This window comes from Zonotrichia leucophrys, chromosome 2 (assembly GCF_028769735.1).
Source record: "Zonotrichia leucophrys gambelii isolate GWCS_2022_RI chromosome 2, RI_Zleu_2.0, whole genome shotgun sequence".
Taxonomy (NCBI): Eukaryota; Metazoa; Chordata; class Aves; order Passeriformes; family Passerellidae; genus Zonotrichia; species Zonotrichia leucophrys.
The window spans coordinates 39,334,668-39,359,249 of NC_088171.1; the positions used below are offsets into that span (position 1 = coordinate 39,334,668).

The window sequence follows — 24,582 nt, forward strand, 5'->3', positions numbered from 1 at the left end:
CACAGCGGTGGCATTTCCTGCCGGTGCTCAGCGCCGGAGCAGCTGACACACACACACACACACACACACACACACCGCCGCCCCTCACCTTGCCCCGCGGCCGCGGTGGGCGAGCGCCGCTCCGTTTGCGGCTGCGGCAGCGGCGGTGACCCCAGCGGGGCTGTCCCGGCGAGGGGCGGGGGGAGCCCGCTCGGCGCTGCCCCCGCGGCCGCCGCCGCAGTGCCCCGCGCTGCCGCACGCTCCCGCCGCACGTGAGCGGGGCCGCCGGCGCGGAAAGTGTGTCACTGGGTGAGGGGGGCGGCCGGGGGCGGGGCGGGGCGGCCGCCGGGGCGGGGCGGGGCAGAGGCGGGGCGGGGCGGGCGGCGGTGCCGCACTCGCTCTGCGCGGCTCCCCGAGAGCGCTTTTGTTGTAAAGGGGAGGGCGCCGCGGCGGGGACGCGCACCCGCTGCTCTGACAGGAGACAGCGCGGTCGCCTCCCTCCCTCTCTCTGCCAGCCAGCCAGCCTCCCGCCGGCTGCATGTAGGGCTGCGGTGGGGACACGGAGCTGGGAAGACAACGACCGAGCGGAGCCGCGCCGCGCCGACCGGAGCCGAGCCGGGCCCGGCGGAACCCAGCGCGGCGCCGCCCGTGCCCCTGCGGGAGGAGGTCGCCATGGAAGTCAACGCGGGTAAGCGAGGCCGGCCGCCGCGGGGGGCAGCTGTGCGGGATGGTCCCGCGGGGCCGGGCGGGCGCGGGAGTGCGGGCGGGGGTCGGCCGGGGCGCGGCGGGGCGGGGGGAGCGCGGCGGGCGGCGGCGCTGCCCGGCCCCGGCCCCGCTGGTGGCCGGGACGGCCCCGCGCCGCCTCACATGGACCCGCCGGGCGAGCCATGTGCGCGCTGTGTTTACGTTCCGCGCGGCGCGCCCGCTCATTGGCCGCGCGGGGCGGTGACGCGCGCATTGCATAATAGCGGCGGGGCGGCGGCGCGGGGCGGCGAGCGGCGCGGACACGTGAGGCGCGCGGGCGGCCGCTGTTTTGGTGACCTACATTCGGGGCGGCGGCGGCGGCGGGGGCGCGCCGGGGACACGTGGGGCCGCGCCGCAGCTGCGGCGCCGGGCGGCCCCGCCCCCGCGGCTCCCGCGGCTCCGCCCCCGCCGCGGTGGAGCGGGGGGGTCCCGGCGGCGGGCGGCGCGGCGCGGTGCGGGGGAGTGCGCGGGGTCGCGGGGGGACACGCGGTGCGGCCGTGTGCGACGGCGGCGGCACGCGGCCCGTCCCGATGCGCGGGGGCGGTGTTGTGTAACGGGGAGGGGGCGGCCCGGGGGCAGCGCAGGGCGGGCCCGGCTCTCCCAGCCCCGGCGCCGCGTGACCGCGGCAGGGAAAAGCCGCAGCCCCGGTGCGGTGGAATGGGGTGAGGCGGGAGGGCGGCTGCGGGCGCGGCGAGCGCGCTCCCTTCCCGCTTTGTTAGCCGGGGAGATCGGGGCTGCCCGCGGGGAGCCCCTGCAGCCGCAGCGTCCCGGGGCCGGTTGGATCGCCCGGGCTGTTCGCCGCCTGCTTGGCGCCCCTGCGGCGTTACCGCTTGCCAGATCTGTGTTAATGGAACACCAGCAGGTTGCGGTGCCCCCCGCCCTATCCCTAAAGTAAATCCCGCCAGGTAGAGCCCAAAGGGTCCTTGTCACCGAGCCGGCGGTGCCGCCGCTGCAGTAGCTCTGATCCGCGTAGCCCAGAGGACTCATTTCACCACCCTCCGGCAGGTGGGTTCCCTAGGAAAATCCCTGGCTGTTCCCAGAACCGGGGCTGCCTCCCCCACCGAGCAGCCAGGTACCCCTCTCTGCGGAGTGCCGGCATCCGTGTGCACGTGTACGTGCTCCGTGTCTGTGCTCTTTGTTCTGAGATGTCACCCTGCGCTCTGCCTGAGAGTCAACTTTTGACTGCTGACCAAACAAAAGCAGGGTTCACAGGGAAGTGTAATTTTTAAAATAACAGAAAGTACGAGGAATTGCGACTGTGACGCTGGCAAGCCTGCCAAGCTCTCTCGGGTGCCAGAGCAGCCCAGCTCTCTGGAGCTCCTCCAGCTCTGAGGAGAAGAGGGGTGAAACTGCCCCACAGGCACACACTTTCCCTGCTCCTCGGTGACATTGGCCCTACCCTTGAGGGAAAAGAGCATCTCTTTTACGAGCAGGGTTTAAAGATAATGGGGCGCGGTGGCAGCGTGGAGAAACGTGGAGCTCCCTGCAGGGGCTGGCTGTGCTGGCGTGTCCCGATCTGCCCCTGCCGATAAGGATGGCGCCTGCTGGGAAGCCCGGTGCCTCCCTGGGGCCAGGTGAACAGTGAGCTTTGCCCTGGCACCTGGCAGAGACGCGTGCGGCGCTGGGGGATGGCACAGACCTTTGTCAAACAGGTGGTGCCTTAGCCCAGCACGGGTGCCTGATGATGCCTTGCTTCTCATGCCCTGGCTGAACTCATGACCCCCCCCCCCCCCCCCCCCCCCCCTTGCCAATCCTCCTTTCTCCGAAAACCTGATCCGGAATGCGTGCTATGCTGAGTGGAGGATTTCTTAAAAAAATAAATAAATAAAATCTGTGCAGGACCAGCCCGTGTGGCAGGGTGCAGGGACACTGCTGTCTGGGAACGTGAGCGGTCTGTCTGTCCTGCACGTGTCACATGGCCCCTTGGTCTGACTTCTGCTCCCAGGCAGCGCTGCCAGGAGGTCCTGGGCTCTGTCCTCTTTAGGGAAACCTCCTGCCAAAGGTTTACTTGGTAAAAAAAATGAAATGTTGAAGAGGAAGTGGGCCAGTTTTGCTGCTGCAGAGGTGCTAAAGGGACCGTTATGTCTAATAAAAGTACTGAAAAATTGTAAGTCAGAATTGGTCCCTGCAAGCAGTGATGTTTCAGGGTTGTATAATACCACTGCTTTTATCTGTGAGGAGGGTATGGCTGATGTAAGGTGCTACAGCCTCTGCCTGCCATGCCAGTTCTGTTGATCAAGGATTCTGCAGACACCAGTGCTTTTCTCCTCCAAAGGCAGGCAGTGTATGGCCCTTTTAAAGTTTTGAATTCTTACTGGTGTGTGGAGTTCCTTGCTGCAATGTCCTGAGTCATCAGTGAAGAGTCTACTGAGCAATAAGGGCATAAAATGTAGAACATACTGAGTGTAATTTATTTAAACAGTTTCATGGCTATGGCTTTTGAAATTCTTGAGTGAAATATCAAATGTTTTTATATTGACTTTTGAAATGCTGAGTCTTGGAGACAAACTCATATGAAGTGCAAACAATTTCTCTTGCTTACGAGCAAGAAGAAGGAGCCTGTGAAAAGCCAGAACTGCTCCCAGGTCTGCCTGAGGACAAAAAGCTGTTTCATAGGAGGGATTCTCAAGTGTGTCAGATTGCAAGATGTGGCAGGACAGAGGCTGTTTGCAAATAGCAGCCTGGCAGTCGGAGTTTTGCTGCTGCTAGGAAGGCTACAAAGGCTTGCAGTTGGACAAATGGCGTTCAGTAGGCTAACCAGACTGCAGTGCTATTTCCTTCCCTTGCCCCCTTTCCTTCTGCATCGTGAGCACCTCCCAGCCCTTCCTTTCTGTGCCTCTGGCGTGTAGCCTGCATGAAGTCTTTCTCTCTGCCCTATTTCTGTCCCTAACCTAGCTTGTTTGCATTCTGGCTCCACAGCGCTGTAAGATCCTGTCTTGGCTCTGGCTCCAGATGAGCTCTGCTCAGAGGGTGGCCAGGGAAACCCTCTCTGGGTCACTCCATGCCCTGTCCCTGCTGCCCTATCCTTCCAGCACCATGGCTCGTTGCTCCATCTTTTGGTTATGCCATTTCATCCTGGCCTGGACCAGAGGAGGCTGATAGGATGGGAGAAGGGGATGAGGCAGACTGGGAGGTCAGCAGTAGAAAACGAATGGAGACAGACAAGCTTGAGGGAGAGAGGGAGGGCAGGGAGTGCTCCCAGGAGCACGTAATGGCTGATCTGGTGGTGCTGGGTCACGGCGTGGCTCACATGGCAGCGGTGCATGTCTGCTGGTTATGTCACTACGTGCTGCCTTTTTTTTCTTGCCTTAGGGGGTGTGATAGCTTACATCAGCTCTTCGAGCTCGGCATCTAGCCCAGCCTCATGTCACAGCGAGAGCTCAGACAGCGGTTTCCAGTCGTCCTCTTCGCCTGTTCCATCTCCTCCAAACAGCTCCTCCTCGGAAAGCGGATGCAATGGCCGGAGCAGTGAAGGCTCTGACGGGGCGCCCAAGAGCGATCGGCTGGAGGAGACTATTAAAACAAACCAGTCGAGTGTTGCTGGTTTGACAAAAGGCCATAATGGAGTCACAAGTATGTTTGGTGCCAGTTCCTGAAAACACCATTTTCCCCTTCTGTGTTACAGCCCCGTGTGTTACAACCAGGTCTCCCTTTGGCTTGTGGTGTAGGTGCATAGCAAAGCCTCCATGTTTATCTTTTGGCATTATGTGTGTGGTAATGCATAATGTATTGCCATACAAATGCTCATACGATGGGGGTCCCATTGCTGCCAACCTCAGACAGCCCATAAATACAGTCCAGCTTTACTTCAAATTGTCACTAGTGAAAACTGATCTTAGGAAAATCAAAGAGTCTGTTAAGAAGAAGTGATGAAGTAAAGGTGATATAATCAGAAATTGCCTTCAAGAGTATTTATGGAGCTGTCTTGGAAATCTAGTTTTTCTGTTCTTTCATACTCTGTCCCCTGTCCCTTCACCTTCCCTCCCCCACCAGCTGTGAGGAACAAAATTAATTACCCAAGCGTAATACTTTTATAGCTGTGGGTGGAACAGTTATCTTTTTGATTCCAAGTCATAATTCTGTGGATGTGAAAAACAAAATACTAATAAACTGGAACTAAAGAATGGCCATTTAAAATACATAAAACAATCTATCTCTACATATTTACTTCACACTTCTTTTAGTAATCAGAAAAGATCAGTGATAGAGAAGTATATTTGAACAGTTTTGGAAGGGCAGGATTCAAAATAAGTATTGGAATGAGTGATCCAGCAAACAGCTAGAATTTAGTCTTTTGGAGGCTGAATTCTTTTACTGGCAGAACTGTTTTATTGTTTTGGATTGTTATGAAGCTAGAATAACTGTCTAATAGTTCTACCTCAAATATGGTTTTTTTGTTGCGTTGTTGTTTGGGGTATTTTTTTAAGTATTCCTGCCTTAAGTTCTTAGTAAGAACCTTTTTTTAAAAATTCTTAAGTAACTAGATTTTTGGTATCAGGGCAGGGGTTCCTGGAATGAAACCTGTTGTAAATTGTTCAGCTAGATAGGTAACTTTTTTAGCTCTGTACTAACTATGCTTAAAAAAAAAAATGTTGTGGTTTGGCTCTTTTTCTTTTTGAAAACCTTAAAAAAAAAAGGTTTTAGTTCCACTTTACAAATGAAACCCAAATGTCAAATAAGTTACTCTTCTGGTAGAATATGTTTCTGTGGGAGTATTTCCAGCTGTCTCTGTTGAATTAAGGTAACTTTGTGGTTACTAAAATCACTGGTAAAATTCCCATTGGCTTCATGAAACCCATGTTAGACTAGCACTTAGGACTTGCAAAAAATTTTATTGACAAGCTGAAATAAAATAGATGGGGAAAAACTTAAAAAAACCAAACCATGAGCATTTTTACTGGATTGAGAAGGTATTTTCAAGTTTGCAAGCCATTCTGGGTATGCACTCAAATGAGTGGTCTCTGCAAATGTAGATATGGCTGAGTTATCCTAAATTGTTATCAGATAGGTACAGTGTATAACCAGTGTTGAATATATTCTAAAATGTCCTTTAGTATTTCTGGTTTTTAAGGAAGAGTGTTTATTCTCTGTTGGGGAAACTGTAGCCTTTCATAGGCTTTCTTGTCCTGATGGAAAAAACAGATTGAGCCTGAACTTTGGTGGCCTAGTTAACTGAATGGTCCTTTTAAAAGTGCTTAAATGTAAGCAGACTTTCTTTTTCTGCTGCTGAGTGCAGTGCTACTCTGACAGCCCAGTGAATGTGTGCTTTCTCCCTGTTTGTTTGAGTGCTTCATGTTTGTCCTCTTTTCCCCCCAACCTTGCACTGGTACCTTCTGAACCGTTCAGGGGGTTTGTACATTCATGTTGTCTGTTCTTCTGCTGTATTTTTTCATGTGTTGAACTGACCTGACATATTTCAATTTAAGTCCAGGTTTTAAAAGCTGGAAACGTGTTCCTGCAGTTGTCACTGGTTTCTATATCCTTGACTTTTTTGTTTGATTCTAGAATTTAATGGCATGGTTCTTCTTTGCAAAGTCTGTGGAGATGTCGCTTCAGGATTTCATTATGGTGTTCATGCCTGTGAGGGCTGCAAGGTGAGCTATATTTCTGCTCACCTTTCTGCTGGTGAAATGCTCAAATTCTCCCCATAGGGGAAAAAGGGGTGATACTGCAAAACAGATTTTGGTATAGCTCTCCGTTAAATATGAGAAATTGCAGAAGCTGTAGGGAACAGGCAAACCACTTAGGAGTATACAGCATTTTCCAGACTCTGCAGTACTTTCTGTTCCCACCCCTTGTCCAATCCTGCCTGACTTGGAGCGTGCAGCAGAGAGCAAGAACTGGAAGCAGAGGTGGTAAGGACCATGTCTCGCAAGACATGTGCATGTTAATGCCATTAAGAGATAGTGGGTGTGAGTTGTCACCTGGGCTGGGACACAGAACAAAACAGCTTTGGAAAAGCAGTTCTTTACCATGAGGAAAGCCAGAACTACATATGTATTTTCTTAGTCTATAACATTGCAAACTGCAGAGATGGAAGTCAAAATAAGTTATTTTGACTCCCACCTTTGCACTTGATATGATAGGTGTTTGAGAGCATGTCTTAGGAACTTTTGGTACAGTGATAGGGGTAATATTGGAGATACTTTGCTCTTAGGTGCTGGCTCTGCAGGGAACAACTTAGCATCTTCTGTAATTAGAAATCATAACTAGTTCACATTACATACAGATCACACACAAAGGGGAAGTAAGTCATGAGGAGTACCAAGTTCTTTAAAATCTCTTGGGGCTGATGGCTCTGAAGCTGCTGATGCGATGCAGAGAGGTGTACTGTGCTCGCAGAGACATGAATCTTGGTGGAAGCATTTGACATGTGCTGTAATGATAGTTGTGGGGGTTTTTTGTTTGTTTACAGGGTTTTTTCAGAAGAAGCATTCAGCAAAACATCCAGTATAAGAAGTGCTTGAAGAATAACAACTGTTCTATAATGAGAATGAATAGGAACAGATGCCAGCAGTGTCGTTTCAAAAAATGCCTGTCTGTTGGGATGTCGAGAGATGGTACGTTCCTGTACTGAGCAGGGATCCTCTGAGAGGGAATCTGCTGCCCACCTCAAAAACAGTTGCTGAGGTCTTAATGACAGATAATGCAGCCAAGGCCTATTGTCAAGGAGAGGTTTCCTGTCTGAGAGCATTTAGTTCAGCTTGTCTTTTTGCTCCATGAGTGTCCTGGGCTGGTGAGGTGGTGCTGCAGGCAGCTGCAGAGCCTGTGGAGCTGATGCAGTGGGATGTGCTGCAGTGGCCTGCTAGGGGGATGGTTGTAACAAGTGTATCAATTTTGGTTTAATGTTAAGACTTACAGCTGTGTCCTACCTGAATCTGAACAAGACTCATATTTTTCTTTTTTTTTTTGTCTTTTGTTTTTTTTCTATTTTCTTTTGTTACTATTGCTTTTTCAATGAAAGGGAATTCTGCCCAACCTGATAGCTTTAGAGTAGTCACCATAGAGCCTAAAGTGTTAGCTTTGGGTGTATAGGATGAGCATGTATCTGCTCCTTTTTTTTTTTTTTCTTTCTTTCTTTTCTTAGAGGGAGAGGAAAGGCAAGGAGGAAATGTTTATATTGGTCTGTGTCTCTGACCGCCTTGATTGCTGTCCACTCCTTGAGCCATTTAAAAAAATAATACTGAAAGTGTAGTTCATTTGTGTGCTACAGCTTACTGCCACAACCAGAACTCTTCCTTCTGTTTCACTTTTAAATTTTCTCTGGGTGTTTATTTCACAAGAACTAGGAATCTCAGTCTGTTAATAATTTAGTGGGTGGAGTGCCAAAACTTATTTTAAATAATTGTTCCGAGTTCTTGTCGTGCATAGGAGTTATTTCATCCCCTAGGCGCTTGTTTGTGCACAAGGTTGCACCTGCTTTAATGAAAGAGAGTTACATTAATGATGGACTACTGCATAATTACATCAGTCGAAACTGGTTATGAGCCCTTGTGCGGCTGCGGTTGGACAGGGTGGTAGAGGCAGTTGTAGATTCCCTAGGACAGGGTCAAAAGTGCTGCAGCCACAATGATGCCCATCCCCTTGCCAGCAGAAAGTGTCCTTTTCAAGTCAAAGTTACCAAGAAAATTTGCCAAGGTAAGCTTCATTCAGCTTTGATTCTCTTGTTTTGGTAAGTTACGTAATTGATCTGTAAGGACCTGTCTTGTAGGACTTCTATGCAAAGATGATATGAACTGTGTTTACATTCAGCTAATTATCAGCTCATGAAGGTGTGCTGATTTAATAAAGACACTTCTGCAGTTAACACAACTATGTGTATAATGCATAGCCAGGGTTGAGGCAAAAGGGGAAAAGGCATTGCAGACTGTGTGCCTTAGAGCTGCCTTCTCCCTAAACAATGGCATACATTTGTATTCATGCCAGTCCTGTGCCCCAAAAGCTCTTTGACTTCACTGGTAATACCCAAGCTGTAGTATTGGTGAGAGCAGTTAAAATCTTGCCTTAAAAGACAGGATTTTTTTGTTGGGATGTGTTATTTTGTGCGTGCATGCTAACGCTTTCAGGACTGACTTTTTTCTTTTTTCCTTTTTTTTCTTTCCCCCTTTCCACCACTATCCGTTTCTCCACCTCGGTAGCTGTTCGATTTGGCCGTATTCCCAAACGTGAAAAACAGAGGATGTTGATTGAAATGCAGAGTGCCATGAAAACCATGATGAACAGTCAGTTCAGCGGTCACTTGCCCAACGAAGCATTGGCAGAACATCAAGACCAAGCACCTCAAGAAGATCTTTCCTCCAAGCCCAAACAAGAGCGAGAAACCATCAAAAGCCCTTCTCCCCCTCCTAGTGCTGACATGGCCAAGGAGGAGGTGATCGGCATGGTCACCAGGGCCCACAAGGACACTTTCATGTACAACCAAGAACAGTCCCAAAACCCAGCAGAGATGATGCAGCCCCAGAGTGGGGAGAGGGTGTCAAAGAGCACTGAGCAGTACATGCTGAGCAGCGAGCACTGTGTTGGTGGCCTTGGTGGCCCTCAGTACCCTGACAGGGAGCAGCACCTTGGTGGACAGTACAAAGGGAGAAGCACAATGCATTACCCAAGTGGGCACCCTGTGTGCTTCACCAGCAGCCACTGCATGAACTTCACCAGTGGTTACACTCAGCGGATGTGTGAGAGGATGCCAGAAGATGGCTTTTCTCCAAACAAGAACGCCACTTACTCATGCAGCACTGGAGGAAGAATGCATCTGGTATATATATTGATATCAGTTGTTTGATTTGACTTAGTTGTTGGTAGGAGTGATCCAGCTGTGCCTCAGTAGTCAGTGAAGCTTCACACTGTTGGCACAACTGCTGAAATTTTCAAGGGTGACCCAAGTTTGATAGTGCAAATTGTGATGAAGGACAAAAATGGCTCAAGGTGTGAAGGATTTGAAATCATACAAGTAATGGGGTTTCTTGGCTTGGTTTTTAGCTAACTGACAGTAAAATAACATCAAAGAGTATTGGCTGAAAAAAAGTCATGGGTTTTTTATGTGACTTGACTTTAAAATGAAAACAGGAGTTTATAAATTCCCCTTTTCACTTGGTCCTTTTGAAGACTTTACTTTCAAATAATCTGTACAGAGGTACTGTATTTTCTTTAAGGGTTTTAAGAGCAAATTTCTGGGGTCAAACCCCAGGGCTAGGATTTTAAGCCAGTCTACAGGCCTTACTATGGGCTTTAAAATCTCTGTTGCTGGGTAGGCTGCTTTTTTGGTGATTTTTTGATTTGATTTGTTTTAATGAGGCTGTGCATCCTTTTCACTGTAGAACATGTTCACATCTGAACAGAGGCAGGAGGAAGATGCACAGTTAAACCATTAGAGAGAAGTTCAGGGTCTTCTCTGTAGTACTTATGCAAATGAGGCTCTGGACACACTTCTGGGTACCTTAGATGACTTTGCTAGATCATTTTCTCACTGAATTCCTAACAAGGATGCTTCCTGGTTTTTTGCATATGGGTGTTGGTTTGGTTTGGTTGGTTTTTTTTTTGCCTTTGCTTAACAGGTCCCTCTCATTTGCCTTGCACCTGCTGTTTCTCTGCCATTCAGGCAACCAGTTCTGTAAGCCCCTTAAAATAGATTGTCCTTCTCTTTATCACTGGAGCCTGGGATGAGAGAACATAACATCCTCGTTCTCATCCTGCGCCCCTGGTGTGAAGCGCAGGCCCCTGACCTTTCTGAGGTACTTGAGCTGCCAGTGTTTTTCTCTCTCCTACTTTGTGAAGATCCTTCACTTTGGGATCTTCACTTGAAGACCCCAAAGGTCTCCACAGTAAAAGTGTTTATTTGGATTCTGCACTTCCATGGGGCCTTTTTTGGTTTTTTGGATTTTTCTTAAAAAAAAAAAAAAAATCTTTTTGTCTACTGCATATATAGACCATGCCATCCCTAGCAGGGTCTGACCTTAATGGCAGGCACTGCAACATGGCAAACAATAATTCCCAGCCTTTTCTTCCTTGCAGGGAAAGTATGTGGTGTCACTACAGCGGCATTCTTGGCACTCCTGAGAAGCAGAGGTTAAGCCTGGCAGTATGGGCGGGCAGGGAGTGGTGCTGCCTTGCAGAGACTCAACCAGTCAGGTTGACCTGTGCATGGCAGCTGCAGGCAGGAGTTAATCAGTGATCAAGAGACAAAGCCATATCCAGCAGAGCACTGCAGCTCCCTCCCCACCCCACATCCCTGATATGAATGAGGGTTTTGCCCAAGAACTCAGTGAGTTCAGAATCTGACCAAAATGAGTCATCAGCAATAAGGGCAAGTAATTAGGCTTTGAACCTGTGTGGAGACAAGTGTTCAGGGGTTTGGTCGTTTTTGCTCAATAACCCTGCAGCCAGAAAAGCAGAACAGGTCATTCCTGAAGAGGTTCCTCTGAAGAGACTGGTGTGTGTACAAGCTGACAACTGCTTCCATAGGAAGCTTGTCAGAGTTCAGGGACTGCCTGGATGGAACTCTTAAGCATATGATTTAGTTTTAGGTGGTTCTGCAAGGAGCACAGAGCTGGACTCAATCCTTATGGGTCTCCTCTAATTTGAAATATTCTGGTTCTTGGGCTGAGGTCTGTCAAGAGACCACAGACACAATGCACTGGGTGTGGAAGTGGTAGTTTCCCCTTGGGACTGAGTGTCTGTGGGTAAGGGTATGCTGTTGTAGAATGAGAAATTAAGGTGATTTTTGTGTCCATTACAGAGCAGGGTACTGAACCAGAGATTCCTTATGTTTGGAAAGTGCTGTATTTATAACAGTACCTATGTGTGAACCATTGCAATATCTCAGGCGGAGCAGTGGTTGGCATCTGCTGTCCTTCTGGTTGTATGCCTAGACCTTTTCTTTTGCCAAAATATTATAGTCTTGTAATCTTGGGACCTCCCACGCAAAGAATAGCTAGGCAGTTACCATATTCAAGATGCCCTGAAAAAACAGCACAGCTCTGAGGAATTGCTAATTTATTTCACTGTTTTCTCTTTGTTTTGCTGACATTATGTAGGATTACATACACCATTTAGTATACTTGTGAGGAATACTTAAAAGGAATTTTTGTCCTTGATGGTGACAGGTGAAATGAATATTAAAAGGTTTAAGCTTCATTAAAAGATGTAAATTTTAGAAGCTAGAACTGAAAATATCGCAGAGCTTCTGGTTGGCTCTTGCAGAGGGAATTTATTGGCAGTCAGCCCTGACTGATATGTCTGATCTCACTGTAATGGATTCAGACTTTCCTACAAAAAATTGCTGTATATTTGTATAAAAGAAAGAGCATTTTGTCATCTTGTGACTGAGAAATTCTGGAATACCAGTTCCTTGGTGTTCTCCTTCAGTGATACAAGTAAAAGCAAACTTGCAGAAGAGGGTTATCCTTGTAATGAGGGTGTAAACCTGTGACTCAGGAAACCAAGGCTTGCTTTCTTGCTCTGGTGTTGACATCTTTGTCGCCTTGACTGAAGCACTTCAGTTGCCTGCAGAACAAGAAAGATAGGAGAATGAATGTCGTAGTGACTGTGAGATTGCAACTGATTGATTGTGAAATTGCAATTTACTGTGAAATTACAGGGATAATACAAGTAAAGAGAAATTCAGATGTCAGAGCAGATCAGTTGAGATCAGGGAAGAATAGCATAACCTTGGTTGTGTCAGGTCTTTTGCAGTACACAGTGTTGTAGCTTCCAGAGTTAACGAATTTATAAACAGATTGCTAAAAATCCCATGGATTTTTTTTTGTTTGTTTTAAAGCAAGGGGAAGAAATCCAGTTTCTTTGAATTGATTGATGAATACTTATCTCTTTTTTTTTCTCTGTGTCATTATTGCAGACTTCTGTTGAATAATAAACGTGTTTCCCTTGAGTATTTGTCAGTATTTGGAATGACGATACCTTTAAAAGTTGCTTTCTGTCTGTGTTTTGCAAACATCAGGTCTGCCCAATGAGTAAGACTCCCCATGTGGACCCAAACAAGTCTGGCCATGAAATCTGGGAAGAGTTTTCCATGAGTTTTACTCCTGCAGTAAAGGAAGTGGTGGAGTTTGCCAAGCGCATCCCAGGTTTCCGAGACCTCTCCCAGCATGACCAGGTCAATCTTCTGAAGGCTGGGACCTTTGAGGTGAGACCACTGTGTGTGTATTACAAACCTGACAAGCTGTGCATCAGTCTGACCCTGTACAAATAGGACTGGGGTGCATCAGGTGAAACCAGCTTGTTCATGGATGCTCTGAGCCTTCTCTGAGGGGACGGTGTCCAAGGGATCTCTTTTGTCAGACTTTGGTGACCTGTCCTTCTTCCGCTGAGCTCAAAACTACTCAGCCCTTCTACTCTTCCCTCCTTCCTGGACATGAATAAATGCATAATTATGGGTTTCTAGCTACCTTTGCTTACTCTGGGGAGCTGTACTGCATCTGGAAGGGTGGATAGGTTAGAAAGCTGTCTGACTTACAGGTGTTGTCAAGGAATGTGTTTACTGCTCTGCATGTCCTTCCTTGTGCCACTCTGCTTCCTGCAAAAGCCACAGTATCCAATCCTGACCAGTCCCCACTTAGGTGGCACCTTGGGAGTGTGTGAAGCACCCATGTCCAGTGCAGTAACAATGATAAATACGTGTTCTGCTGCAGCTCTGTAGATGCTGTGTGCCAGCTGCAGCCTGACTTACTGTAGACTAATCCCACTAGGTCCTCGTGGTTAATTGCATCCACTTGTGGTCATGACGTATATGTGAATTAGTGGTGTTAATTTGGAAATGATACCACAGAGCTTGGTGCTGTTTTATAATTAGTGACCTTCACTAGATGACCTTTACATCATGTTTTAGTTGCCCTTCCAGACCCTTGTGTCTACTGGAGACCGTACACATTTCATAAATATTCAAATGTGAAATTTTAGTAGAGAGAACACATTTCATAAATATTCAAATGTGAAATTTGAATAGAGAGGGTCAGAGGAGCCAAAGTCCCAAGTATTTGGTGTTACTGTGCTTTTCTGGGGAGTGTAGCATTGCTGATGCCTTTGCTCTTGTTTACATGATTTACTCTTTCAAAGAGAGATGCTGGATTTTTTATTTACCTGAAATGAAGACATTTCTTGTGTGATGTGTTGGGTCTTCTGTCTGCATTTATACAGCTCAGTTCTAAAATGAATAATTGTTGGGTTGGAAGATAAAAGTTATACAGGAAGACTTGTTGCCTGGAGTCTCTTAGTTTTCTTGTTTCCTTCATTTTGCTGTTATGTATTTTTTTCTGTTATTCTTGACCTTTTAATATTCATCTACAACTCCTGTAGTGAAAGGACTCTATTTTTGCTTCTTCACTACTTTCACCTTTCACAAAAATGTTGTTTCCTTCCTCTGCAAAGGAGGAGGAGAGTGAAAAATTTGGCTTGAACTGTCCCTATAATGTAAAGCCAAACCTTCATGTTTTGCAAGTAAAACATTTTGTGTTGGCCTTGCTTCACCTGAAGCTTTTCTCAGGCCTCACTCCTGTGCTTTTTTTGCCAGTTGCAAGCACTGCTGATAAGGAGGTTTCTTGTATCCAGGGGAATTAGTAATAATGTATGGCTGCATGCTTGTCACTATTCACTTATTTATAAGAAACATTAATGATTCCTGTTAGTGAGCTACAACTTGCAGTTAAAGGCCTATGTGGCATCTTAGCAACAGGAAAAAAAAAATAAGGTAGGGCTGCAGAACAGTGGAAAAAATCCACAACAGGATTAACGAAACCATTGCGATAGAGGCAGAAGCATCTTGAAAGCCTGGTGCATCCAAGATCATTTCTGTCTTCTGGGTAACTGAACCAGGATATTCCAATGTCTGCATGTTAATAGAAGAACCTGAGTGAAAGTGCTGCCTCCAGGTCTGGTGTGGCTGGCTTGGCACTGTGCTTCTTAGCAGTTCATGTTTGAGGAGTGCCTGTTCCTGTGAGGGTACGAGGACACATGGAGACAATGTTGGTGCAGAAGCTGCACAGCTATATTTATATTCACACACAGGCAAGCTGTAAAGGTCTCTCAGAACTAGGAGTACTGGGGAGCTCTGTGTATCGTGGTGGCATTTGCATGGCTTCTTCTGAGAGCCAGCACTGAGCCTAAAATAAGGAACTCGACTGGTTTTGAGTGGGCCCTCCTCCACCTCCCCTCCAAATGTAGTTGATGGTAGAGCTAACAAGGGCCTTGGATCCCTTTGAGTAGTGACTCAGATTTGACTACAGCTGCTAGGGACATGATCAAGCAACCTCCCAGAGTGGAGGTTTTTATGTGCCTGTGTTGCTATGGTCAGGTGATAGGATTGATCAGGTGTGTCCTCAGCATGCACAAGTATGAGCCTGGTTTGAAGTGAAATGGGAATGAATCAATCCTGTGCTATGCCATAGTCCAAACTGTTCTTCTTTGTTTAGAATGGTGGCACTGAAATAGGTGAGGTCTTTACCTTAAAATAAGTCAGCACAACTTTGTGGGCTTCAGTTTTGAATATCAGCACTAATCCTGGTTGCTCCTGTTATTTAAAGATGTTTCTAAAGCCCAGTTCTATAGGGAGAATACCGTTTTGAACTGAAAGGTTGCTGGATACCTGGTGGGTCGGTGCTAATGCACAAGTTCAGCTTTGTCTGCCTGCCCTTTGCCTGTTTCTGTTGTATTCTGATGGCTTCTGCATCTGGGTTTCTGCACTCTGTAGTTAATGTCATCAAAGGACAGATAGCTTAGCTGACAAAAGTGAATAGTATGTAGTGCTCCTGTGTTATTGAGGTTGCTGCATGTTGTTTGGCTCGTTAAATTTAGGAGCTGGTCATGTCATGTGCATGAACAGTGTTTGAATTCTCAAATATTTTTGTTTGTTCTGAACACTCCTTTCTTTAAGCTTGTCAAAGGTACTAGTCTTTGAAAACCTGGTTCTCCTCTCACCTGTAGTGAACATTTGAATTCATGCAGTTACTAGGGCAAATGAGAAGAGAGCTGTCACACCAAGAGATTACAGTGAGTCTGAAGTTTTAACCAATGCCAGTTAGTTCATTTTCTTCAAATAAGAAAGTTGTTTTGTGCAACTTAAACCTTGAAAATGTAAATAAGGTTGTTGAACATGAGCAAATGAAACTTTACAAGCCATTCCAGAGGGGAACATTCACAGTACAACTGAGAAACCACAAGAGAAATTTCAGCCCAAAGGGGTAAGTTTAGCACACCTCAACTGCTCCAGCCCAGGTGCTTGTACCAAAGGGGTATTCCCAGTTGCTGCAGACCAGGTGCCATCTCAAGCTGTGCTTCCCCAGCTTCTTCAAAGCTGTACATGTGGCTCCTTTCTAGCAGAGCTCATTAACATTCCTGTGGGTACAGTGATGTGGCGTGGTACTTTTCCAAAGAATGCCTAGGGGGCCCGATCATCAGGTGGTGTAAATCAGCATTGTTTCCATAGAGCTGCTCCACTTTATGCCAAGTGAGAATCTGGTTCAGTACCTTCATTTTGCTCCTCATGAGTGTGGCCCAGTAAACATTTCTTTTAATGCTTTGTGTGCCTTTGGCTGTTGTGTGGCTTAAGCAAATTGTCCTACCGGCATATTTATGAATGACATGGTCTGTGTGGCTCAGGCTGTCTGAGGCTTAAATTTTAATTTTCCTGCCTTTCATACGCTGTAGCCCCTCCCTTGCATCCACTCCCTAATTTTGTCACTTGTTTGTTTCTCTCAGATTACGGGGCCAGAGCTTGCACTGTGTTTTGCAGCTCAATAGCATGCTGACAGTTTCTGTATAGAATGCTTTTAGAATGGTTAATGAGACACTTTGAATGATGTTAAAAGGTTTAATTTTTTCTTTGGCTTTTCTACAAATGCACTTGCATTTATCTGGTTTTGTTGTTCTTTTTTTCCTTCCTTTTTCTTTCTCCAGGTTTTAATGGTACGATTTGCATCTTTGTTTGATGCAAAGGAACGTACTGTCACTTTCCTGAGTGGCAAGAAGTACAGTGTGGATGACTTGCATTCAATGGGAGCTGGTGATCTGCTCAACTCAATGTTTGAATTTAGTGAGAAACTAAATGCCCTGCAACTTAGTGATGAGGAGATGAGTTTGTTTACAGCGGTTGTTCTGGTATCTGCTGGTAAGGAGAGAAAGTTAACTTTTGCACCTTTGCCAAAAATTGAGTGTGACTATTAAAAGTTTTCTGTAAAATGTATACCCTGTTATTTCATGTATAAGTGCACTTGAGTAGGTTTTAAGGTACTAGCAGCCTGTAATGTACCTTTTAAGATACCTAGTCTTTCTAATATTGCCTTTAAAAAAAAAGGTGACAATGGGCTTATGTTTCCTACTGCTTTTTATGTAATGCAAAAATGAATAGCTGCTCCATGGCCATTAAGATGGCTATTTGTCTGGCTCCTCTGAGTTTCACAGGACAGCATCACTGAAATTACTCCTGACTTGCACAGCATAAGTCTTTGGATAAGGTGGTATTTTTGCTTCCCAGTGCTGTCATTTAAGTCTATTGCGTATTTTGCTTAAGTCTAAATCCACCAGTTTGATCTCTGCCTATGTCAGTAAGAAAGCCCCATCATCTGCATCGTGACTTCTCTCCACTAAAGGCCTGCCAATCCACTGACATCTTCACCAGCCTCCTATCTTGTTTCAGTCCCTGGATAGACAGAACACCCTGGCCCAGATTCAAAGAAGGATTAAGCACCTACTTCTGCAGTATTATCTCAAGCCTCAAATTAGGCACATTAGCTCTGCATATAATGCCTGGAATGCAAGATGCAGAATCCCTGCTTGCTGGGTAAGAAGCTCTCCTAGGGGTAGGTAGCAGGAATGTTCACAGTGCCCACTTAGACAGCAAGGCAGCAGCTGGGAGCACTGAACTCCGTGAACAAGGGCAGCCCTTTCACATGAGCAATTTAGATCCATGTGTTACCAAGGAAGGGCACCCAGGCATGGTGCTGTAGGCACGTGAGGCCTCTGCAACAAGGTAGGACAGTTCAGTCTGTTAGCTTTGTGCATGGCTGAGCTGAAATGTCACAGCACAGGACAGGGCAGCTGTCGCTTCCTCAGGTTGTAAGCCATGATAATGAGCAGAGGGTGGCACAGAATTAGCAAGCCTCAAGGGCCAGAACAAATGGCAGTGTGAAGGAAGCATGGCACTATGATCTGAAGGAAGCATGGAATCTGTTAATGAAAATGTTCAGGTAGCACAGAGAAACCTGAAGTCTTAGTTACCTTTCCAGACTCTGGAAATTCTTGACAAGAACTGCAGGCAGCCTTTAAAATAAGGACTGACAGCCAGGTCTCTTTTCTTCTTGTGCACTCTAACTAGGCTTACAGCCATTCTTCTTGCTTGCTCAGCTCCTGGGTCCTAGAATATCTCAATCTCTGTGCCACCTGTTTTCAGTCTAAGTGGGTGTATCTGTTCTGTTAAATGTGCTTCCAGCACAGTGCCATCTCCCTAGCCTTTAATGCACTGTGCTGATTGCCAGCTCCCAGCAGGGGTTAGCTTAGGGATGGCATGTAACATGTGCAGCATGTGGTGTCAGCCATGCAGCAGGACAAAGAGAAAGTGTTTGGTATTCAGGCTTCTTGCAGTTGCTGAGGGTTTTTCAAATCATAATTTGGATATTATTGCTGTCTTAGCTGCCTCATGGTCTGATCTGCAGTCTGATCGTGGCCTTCCTGGACATCTTCACAAAATTTTATAGGGTTTTATAAAGTACAGCTTTATTAGTCAATGTTGGGGCTGTATTCCAGACATGAGGCTAACCCTGATGATCACTGTGAGTTCAAACATTTTCAGAGCAACTTTGCTCTGTTACATGAGACTGGATTGAAATGCTGCATTTGTTACTTTGCACAAGTGAGTAAATGAGCAGGCTTCGTGTTGAGGCAGGTAGTGCAGAACAGACGTGGCCTCAGCTGAGTTCCTGGGGAAGATGCTTACAGTGAGAGGGATTGCCAGGAGGAGAAGGTGCCCATAGAACTGAAAGATTGTGGGCATGTGTTGATAAAACAGATCTTGAAAGACAGATCCCTGCATCCCACTCTTTGAGGAGTAGTGTAACCAAAAAAGTAATTTCATATAAGGGGAGGTGGCACTTTGTTGGAGATAAAGAGTTGAAGAACAGGATCAGAGATTGACATTGGGGTGCAGGGAACGAGAAAAATGCCATAAATGTAAGAAGGACTGAAGGTGGAAGAAAAAGGCCATTATGACTTCTTCATCTCAGAATTCAAGTTATTTTAGAAAAGACTGATAGGAAGATGTCAAAACTTACATCCGTTCCAAAAGCAGAAAGGAGTGTGACTGTTGAATGTTGATTAAGTGATCCACAATATAAAGTACGATGCTGCACTAATTAAAGATCTTTTTAAAGACTTTTTGTTGATTAAAACTAAGAAAAAAAACAAAACCCACCAATGGAAAAAGAAAAAAGGTCTCTAAATACTGCTAGTTGGGAGAATGCTTGTGTGAAACATCTCCACTTAACACTGGATGAATAACCACTCTTAGGAGTAGTATTTAGAATGAACAGAAGAAGCAGGGGTAGTAGCAAGGACTGTTTGTAACTTTGTACATCCTCTCCTCCCCATGTCATATGGCAAAGAAAGAAAAAGCAGGATCATGCTTGGGTGGTGCTGAGGAATTATCTTGGTGCTGTTCCAGAATTAAAAGAATGCTTCACCTCTGGCTTCAGTTGGCTGGATGTGTTGAAGATGGAGGAGAGGTAGCAAGGTGGATCATGGCCACTGGAGGAGGAAAAAGCAGGGCGGAAGCAAAGCTGTAGGAATGTGGTTTGTGCAGGTCTAGAGAGCAGATAATCCCTTAACTAAGGGTCTTGCTTTGTGGTAGAAGAATATGAAGTACACACCCTCTATTATTTTCCCTTGCTGGCATAATACTAAAATCTTCTGCTGGCCGCTGGGAGGAACTGGAAGTGACTGAGGGGGGGTAGAAAGACTTGGACTAATTGAAGTGAGGAGGCTACAGTAACTCACCCAGGGCAGCCAGGAGAGGCTGGGCTGCATTCTTCCACCTTCAGAGGCAAGGCAGTGCTGTTCTCACTGTCCAGAGCTCTTGTGGAACTCTGTTGGGCATGTGCTGTGCAAATGTCACTGCACCTGCTCAGAATAGAGCAAAGCTTTTGCAGAGCAGGGGACAAGCAGGAGAGATAATTTAATAAATAAAGGCAGAGATGTCTCCTCACTCGTGTTCTCTTGGACAGCAGCTGTCAAACCTATTGGACAGTCTTCACAGAAAAGTGGAATGTGTGCTAATAAAAATTGCTTCATAGTAACCAGAGCTCCTAACTGTAGAAGATTCTGGAACAATCATCCTAAAGGAACAAAACACATGCAACTGCTTCAAGATGCACCCTTAATTGGATTACGTAATAATTTTTCCTATAGCAGTAGGGAACTGCACTGAGTAGTCCAGGAGGACTTCCTAGCCTGTTCACCTGAGCAATCTGATGGGATTGGCACTGACAGCATAAGGAAGGGATTCCCACTCTGTAGGATCTGACTCAGTGTTACTCCAGAAAGCTGTTGTCATTCCACGTCCCAGTTCTGCAAAGTGCTTAAGTACATGTACACATCAAAGCACATTTCTGTTTGTGCCAGTCACTCGGCTGTGTGTGCCCTGCTGAATTTACATAATGTTTAAGAAAAGAAGCTACAGCTTGGAAAAAACCCCAGCTACTGTGCATGATTATGTGGTGAGATGTTTTACTTAAAAATTCATCCTTTCAAGCTGCTTACTGAGGTTCCACCTAATGATACCAGGTGTGTTCAGCTTAAATACAGCTCTCTTGAAAGCAGTGCTTCAGGTGTGGTGGGAGTGCAGTGTGTGAGAACATAATATTTGTCTTGATGTTGGCATTCTTCTTTTCCTCAGCTGGGAATTTTTGGGTGCATCATGTTTCATTTTTTTAAGTGCTTCAGAGCACACTTGGAAATAGTGCCCAGTCATATGAAGGGTTGTACTCCCTTTGCCCCTGAGAATTCCATTGTGCAGATAACAACTGTGGCTTGTCCAGAGTGGGATTTCTTCCTCAAACCTTCAGTTTAATTTTAGGATTCTGTATCTAGCCTTAAGAAACATTTGAAATTTTTACTTTGATGCACCCTGTCTTTTTCCTTGGGTTGAAAGTTGTGATTCAGCAACATATTTAAACATTTGCTTCAATCTGTCATCCTCTGGAAACATGGGTTAGAGATCACAGAAATAGTGATTGAATGCTTCCAGTTTGGAATGAACTTAGTACTTTGAGAAGTTAATGCTAAATAACCTTTGAAAGACTTTCGGTGTGTGATTTAAAACTTCTGGCATAAGTATCTGATTTTTCTTGTGCTTGTTAATTTAGTAAGGGATTCTTGCCCTGGTTTTATGTTGCAGGCTACATCTGTTCAGTCAATTTTTTTTCCCCCTACCCTCCTGTTTTTTAATTCCTCTCTCTCCCTCTCACCCTGCCCTTTTTTTTAGATCGCTCTGGAATAGAAAATGTCAATTCTGTGGAGGCACTTCAGGAAACACTAATCCGTGCATTAAGGACCTTAATTATGAAAAATCACCCAAACGAAGCCTCTATTTTCACAAAACTCCTTTTGAAATTACCCGACTTGCGTTCCTTAAACAACATGCACTCTGAAGAACTGCTGGCCTTTAAAGTTCACCCATAGGCCTTTAGGTCTCATTTGTACATGGACTTGCCTCGTGTTAAACTGTTTTGTGCTAAAGTATGTATTTATACAGTTGTACCACTTGTTGGAGCGCGTTCACAGACTGTGAACAGTTGATAGCTGTCCCATAACCATGCAGTAAAGCTTTGGCAGGTGCTTTCAGCTGGCGGCGGCGCAGCCCTCGGAATCCTGCACGGCATCCAGGCCCAGCTGTGCCCGCTCCTGCAGGAGAGGCTGCGGTGAGCCCGAGTGAATATGGACTCTTCTTTCATCTAGGAAAAAGAACCACCACTGCCCTCTCACCTCAACTGAATGCAGAGTAGCTGTGTATGTGCTTATGGAGCATGGAATGGGGTGGGAGCAATCCTGTGCTAATAGGAAAATGGAAGAGCTGATTTAATTGGTCTTTCACTTATCTAATAGATGTATGTCTGTGTCTCTTGATAACTCACTCATGGTTTCACTGTTGTTATTCCATTAAACCCGATGGAATGGTTTCAGCCTGCACCAACTCTTCACTGAGCGTGTGTTCATGCCATGTGTATATAATATAAATAGTTAAGTAGTGAGTGTTTATGGCTATATAAAGTACAGAGTTGTGTGTATATATGTGTATGTATATAAATAGTTCTATACATAAAGTATACATATAATTTCTTCACAATATTTTAAACTGTGAAGGAATTTAAACTTAAAACAGAAGGTGATCTATGGAAAGAACCAAATAGATGCACTTTGCATATTGCTGAACTAATTATCTGAGCATTTTTTAGAAAACATCGAATTTGCATTAATATGCTGTGTTTGTTAATTTAAAAAAAAAAAACAACAACCAAGAGTGGCACTAAAGAGGCAGAGTCAGATTCAGCTTCCAGAAGGGTTTTGTAGAGAATCTCAACCAGAGATGGTTGGTTGTGGCACTAATGAGATGGATTGTCCGTTGCCACTGAGGTTCTTGTGTTTTGATAAAGGTTAAATAAGCACCAGATGCTCTTCAAAAACTTCAGCACAGCCAGAAAGAAATTGTCAGATTAATAGCAATGTCTGTCAGAAGAAGAAAAAATGGGAAAAATGTACCCATGGTTGCATTCGGGTGTATGTGTGTTCTGTGACTGTTTATTTCTTGCAATACATCATTTTGCTGCTTCATTGCTAAATGAGAATTGAAAACAGAAGTGTGAGGTTCCCCATGTCTTTTCTCCATTTGGGCTTTGTGGTTCCCATGCCTGTTCTTCTGGAGCTCTCCATTGGTGTGTGTGCATGTGAGCGTGTGTGATGTGCAGAGAAGGTGCATTAGATGGTCTGGATTGTTTTGGTTTTTTTCTTAAAAAAACACCACAAAAATCAACCAAATAAATGGGACTTTTTTTTTGTTGTTGTTTATGCCAGTAGCAAATTACGGGGCAGATCCACAAGGTGTAAAATTCTGCTGCTTTTCCATGTAGGAAAGCAGCTCTCTATGGGGTTTTTTCCATTTGTAGCAGGACCTGGCACCAGAAAAGAGAGACTAAAAGAAGTCAAAGCAGTTGTGTTAATTAGTTACATTTATGTTTTGCTAACGTGGGAAGAAGATGCTCCATCACCCTAGTTCAGTTAACTTGCCTTAGAGCTAGCCCTCAGGGTCTGTAGTGTTTGGCTGCTCCTGGCAGTCAGGGCCAGGATGGAGGGAGCCTGCAGGCTGCAGAGCTCCTGCTGCACCACGGTGGGCTGAGAGGAGCCCTCCTGCCTGTGGTGGGCTGAGAGGAGCCCTCCTGCCTGTGGTGGGCTGAGAGAGCCCTCCTGCCTGTGGTGGAGCTGCAGCAGAAGCAGAGCTGTGCCTGCTGCTCAGCATCAGGATCTGGGATGGGAAGAGGAGAGCTCACACCCTGCCATGCTCCCCTGGCCCTTGGGCTGGGGATTCCACCTCAGACAGGAGGAAGGGGCTGAGGGCAGGCGGGGCAGGTGCTTGGTAAGGGTTGGGGAGATTTGAGCTGTAGCCTTGGCTGAGGAGCAGAAGAGCCCACCCTTTCCCCTGGCAGGGCTGTCCTGCTTCAAGCTGCTTTAACCACTGGGTAATGGCCCTTTCATACATACAGTTTTGCTACCCAAATGTTCTATCAGGGCATATTGTCCTAATTTCTGTTAACAGTCTGCATCCTACCAGTATTATTTGTTTGAGAGCTTCACTGAATTACGCATTGAACCATTCAGACTTTTAGAGAGGACACAGTCACACGGTTTTTGTTGTTTAGTTGCTGGAAAGACTTCTTTGTAGACCCCATTTCAAACTTGGAAAGTACAGTTAGCCCTTGGTTGTTTTGGGAGGGAAGAAGGCTTCTTACAGAGATTGCCACCCTACAGCTGTGTTTTGTTGTGTTTTGTTTTATTTTTTTTTTCTTCTTAAAACTGTATTATTAAGCCTTTAGGAATGTATAACCAGGACTGAGTAATTACTGCTTATTAAATTTTTTTAGTTAGATTGACCATGTATGCCTATAGATAGATATTCTAACTTGTGCAATTTCATTTGAAATAATCTTCCTGTACATAATGGAAAAACTCACATAACAGAAAAAAAAAAAAGCCCCAAACAGATTGAACAAAAAGCTGATTAAAGTATGGTTCAAAAATGACCCATGTATTACAAACCCTAGCTGGACTCTTAGAAGAAAATCTAAACTCATTGTGTTAGCTGTGTATTGTGAGCTCTTCTTTTACTGTGTCACTGGTTATACACTTGTTAAATGCTGAGATAATAGACTTCATGCCAGGCATTTGAGTACTGTAGATTGGGTCATTGCTGAAAGATTAATGTACTGTATGACTTAAATGAAATTTTTATTCTTGATTTTATTCTTGATTTTGTTCTTGTTTTAAAAGATTAAATATGGGCATTATGTCAGCAAGCTAAACTTGTGTGTCTGTGTTCTTTGTATTCCTCTGTACGAAATCTGGGGGGGAGGACAGCACGCTGGGGTGAACAAAGCAGAAGAGATTCTCTTCTGGATGAGAACATCAGCTGCTGTAAGGTCACGGGGCTGTGCTGGGGCACAGCAGCAGGGAGAGAGCCAGCACCTCCCTCTGTCTGTGCTTCTGGTCTGTCTTCCCACGTGGTTGGATGGGGTTTCCTGACGCACTCCACTTACTACAGTCACAGAGATTTTTTGGGTGTGTCATTAAAATTGTTGTTTTAAACACTTC

General features: G+C 45.8%; 1 protein-coding gene across 1 annotated transcript; it reads left to right on the forward strand.

The window, feature by feature from the left end:
- The first annotated feature begins 358 nt into the window (after nt 1-358).
- NR1D2 (nuclear receptor subfamily 1 group D member 2) lies at nt 359-24,287 on the forward strand. Its single transcript, XM_064704638.1, has 8 exons — nt 359-667; nt 4,036-4,296; nt 6,229-6,317; nt 7,139-7,283; nt 8,862-9,478; nt 12,680-12,865; nt 16,630-16,840; nt 21,206-24,287. The coding sequence occupies exons 1-8, from the start codon at nt 652-654 to the stop codon at nt 21,400-21,402; spliced, it is 1,722 nt and encodes a 573-aa protein (XP_064560708.1). The 5' UTR covers nt 359-651; the 3' UTR covers nt 21,403-24,287.
- Nucleotides 24,288-24,582: the final 295 nt, after the last annotated feature.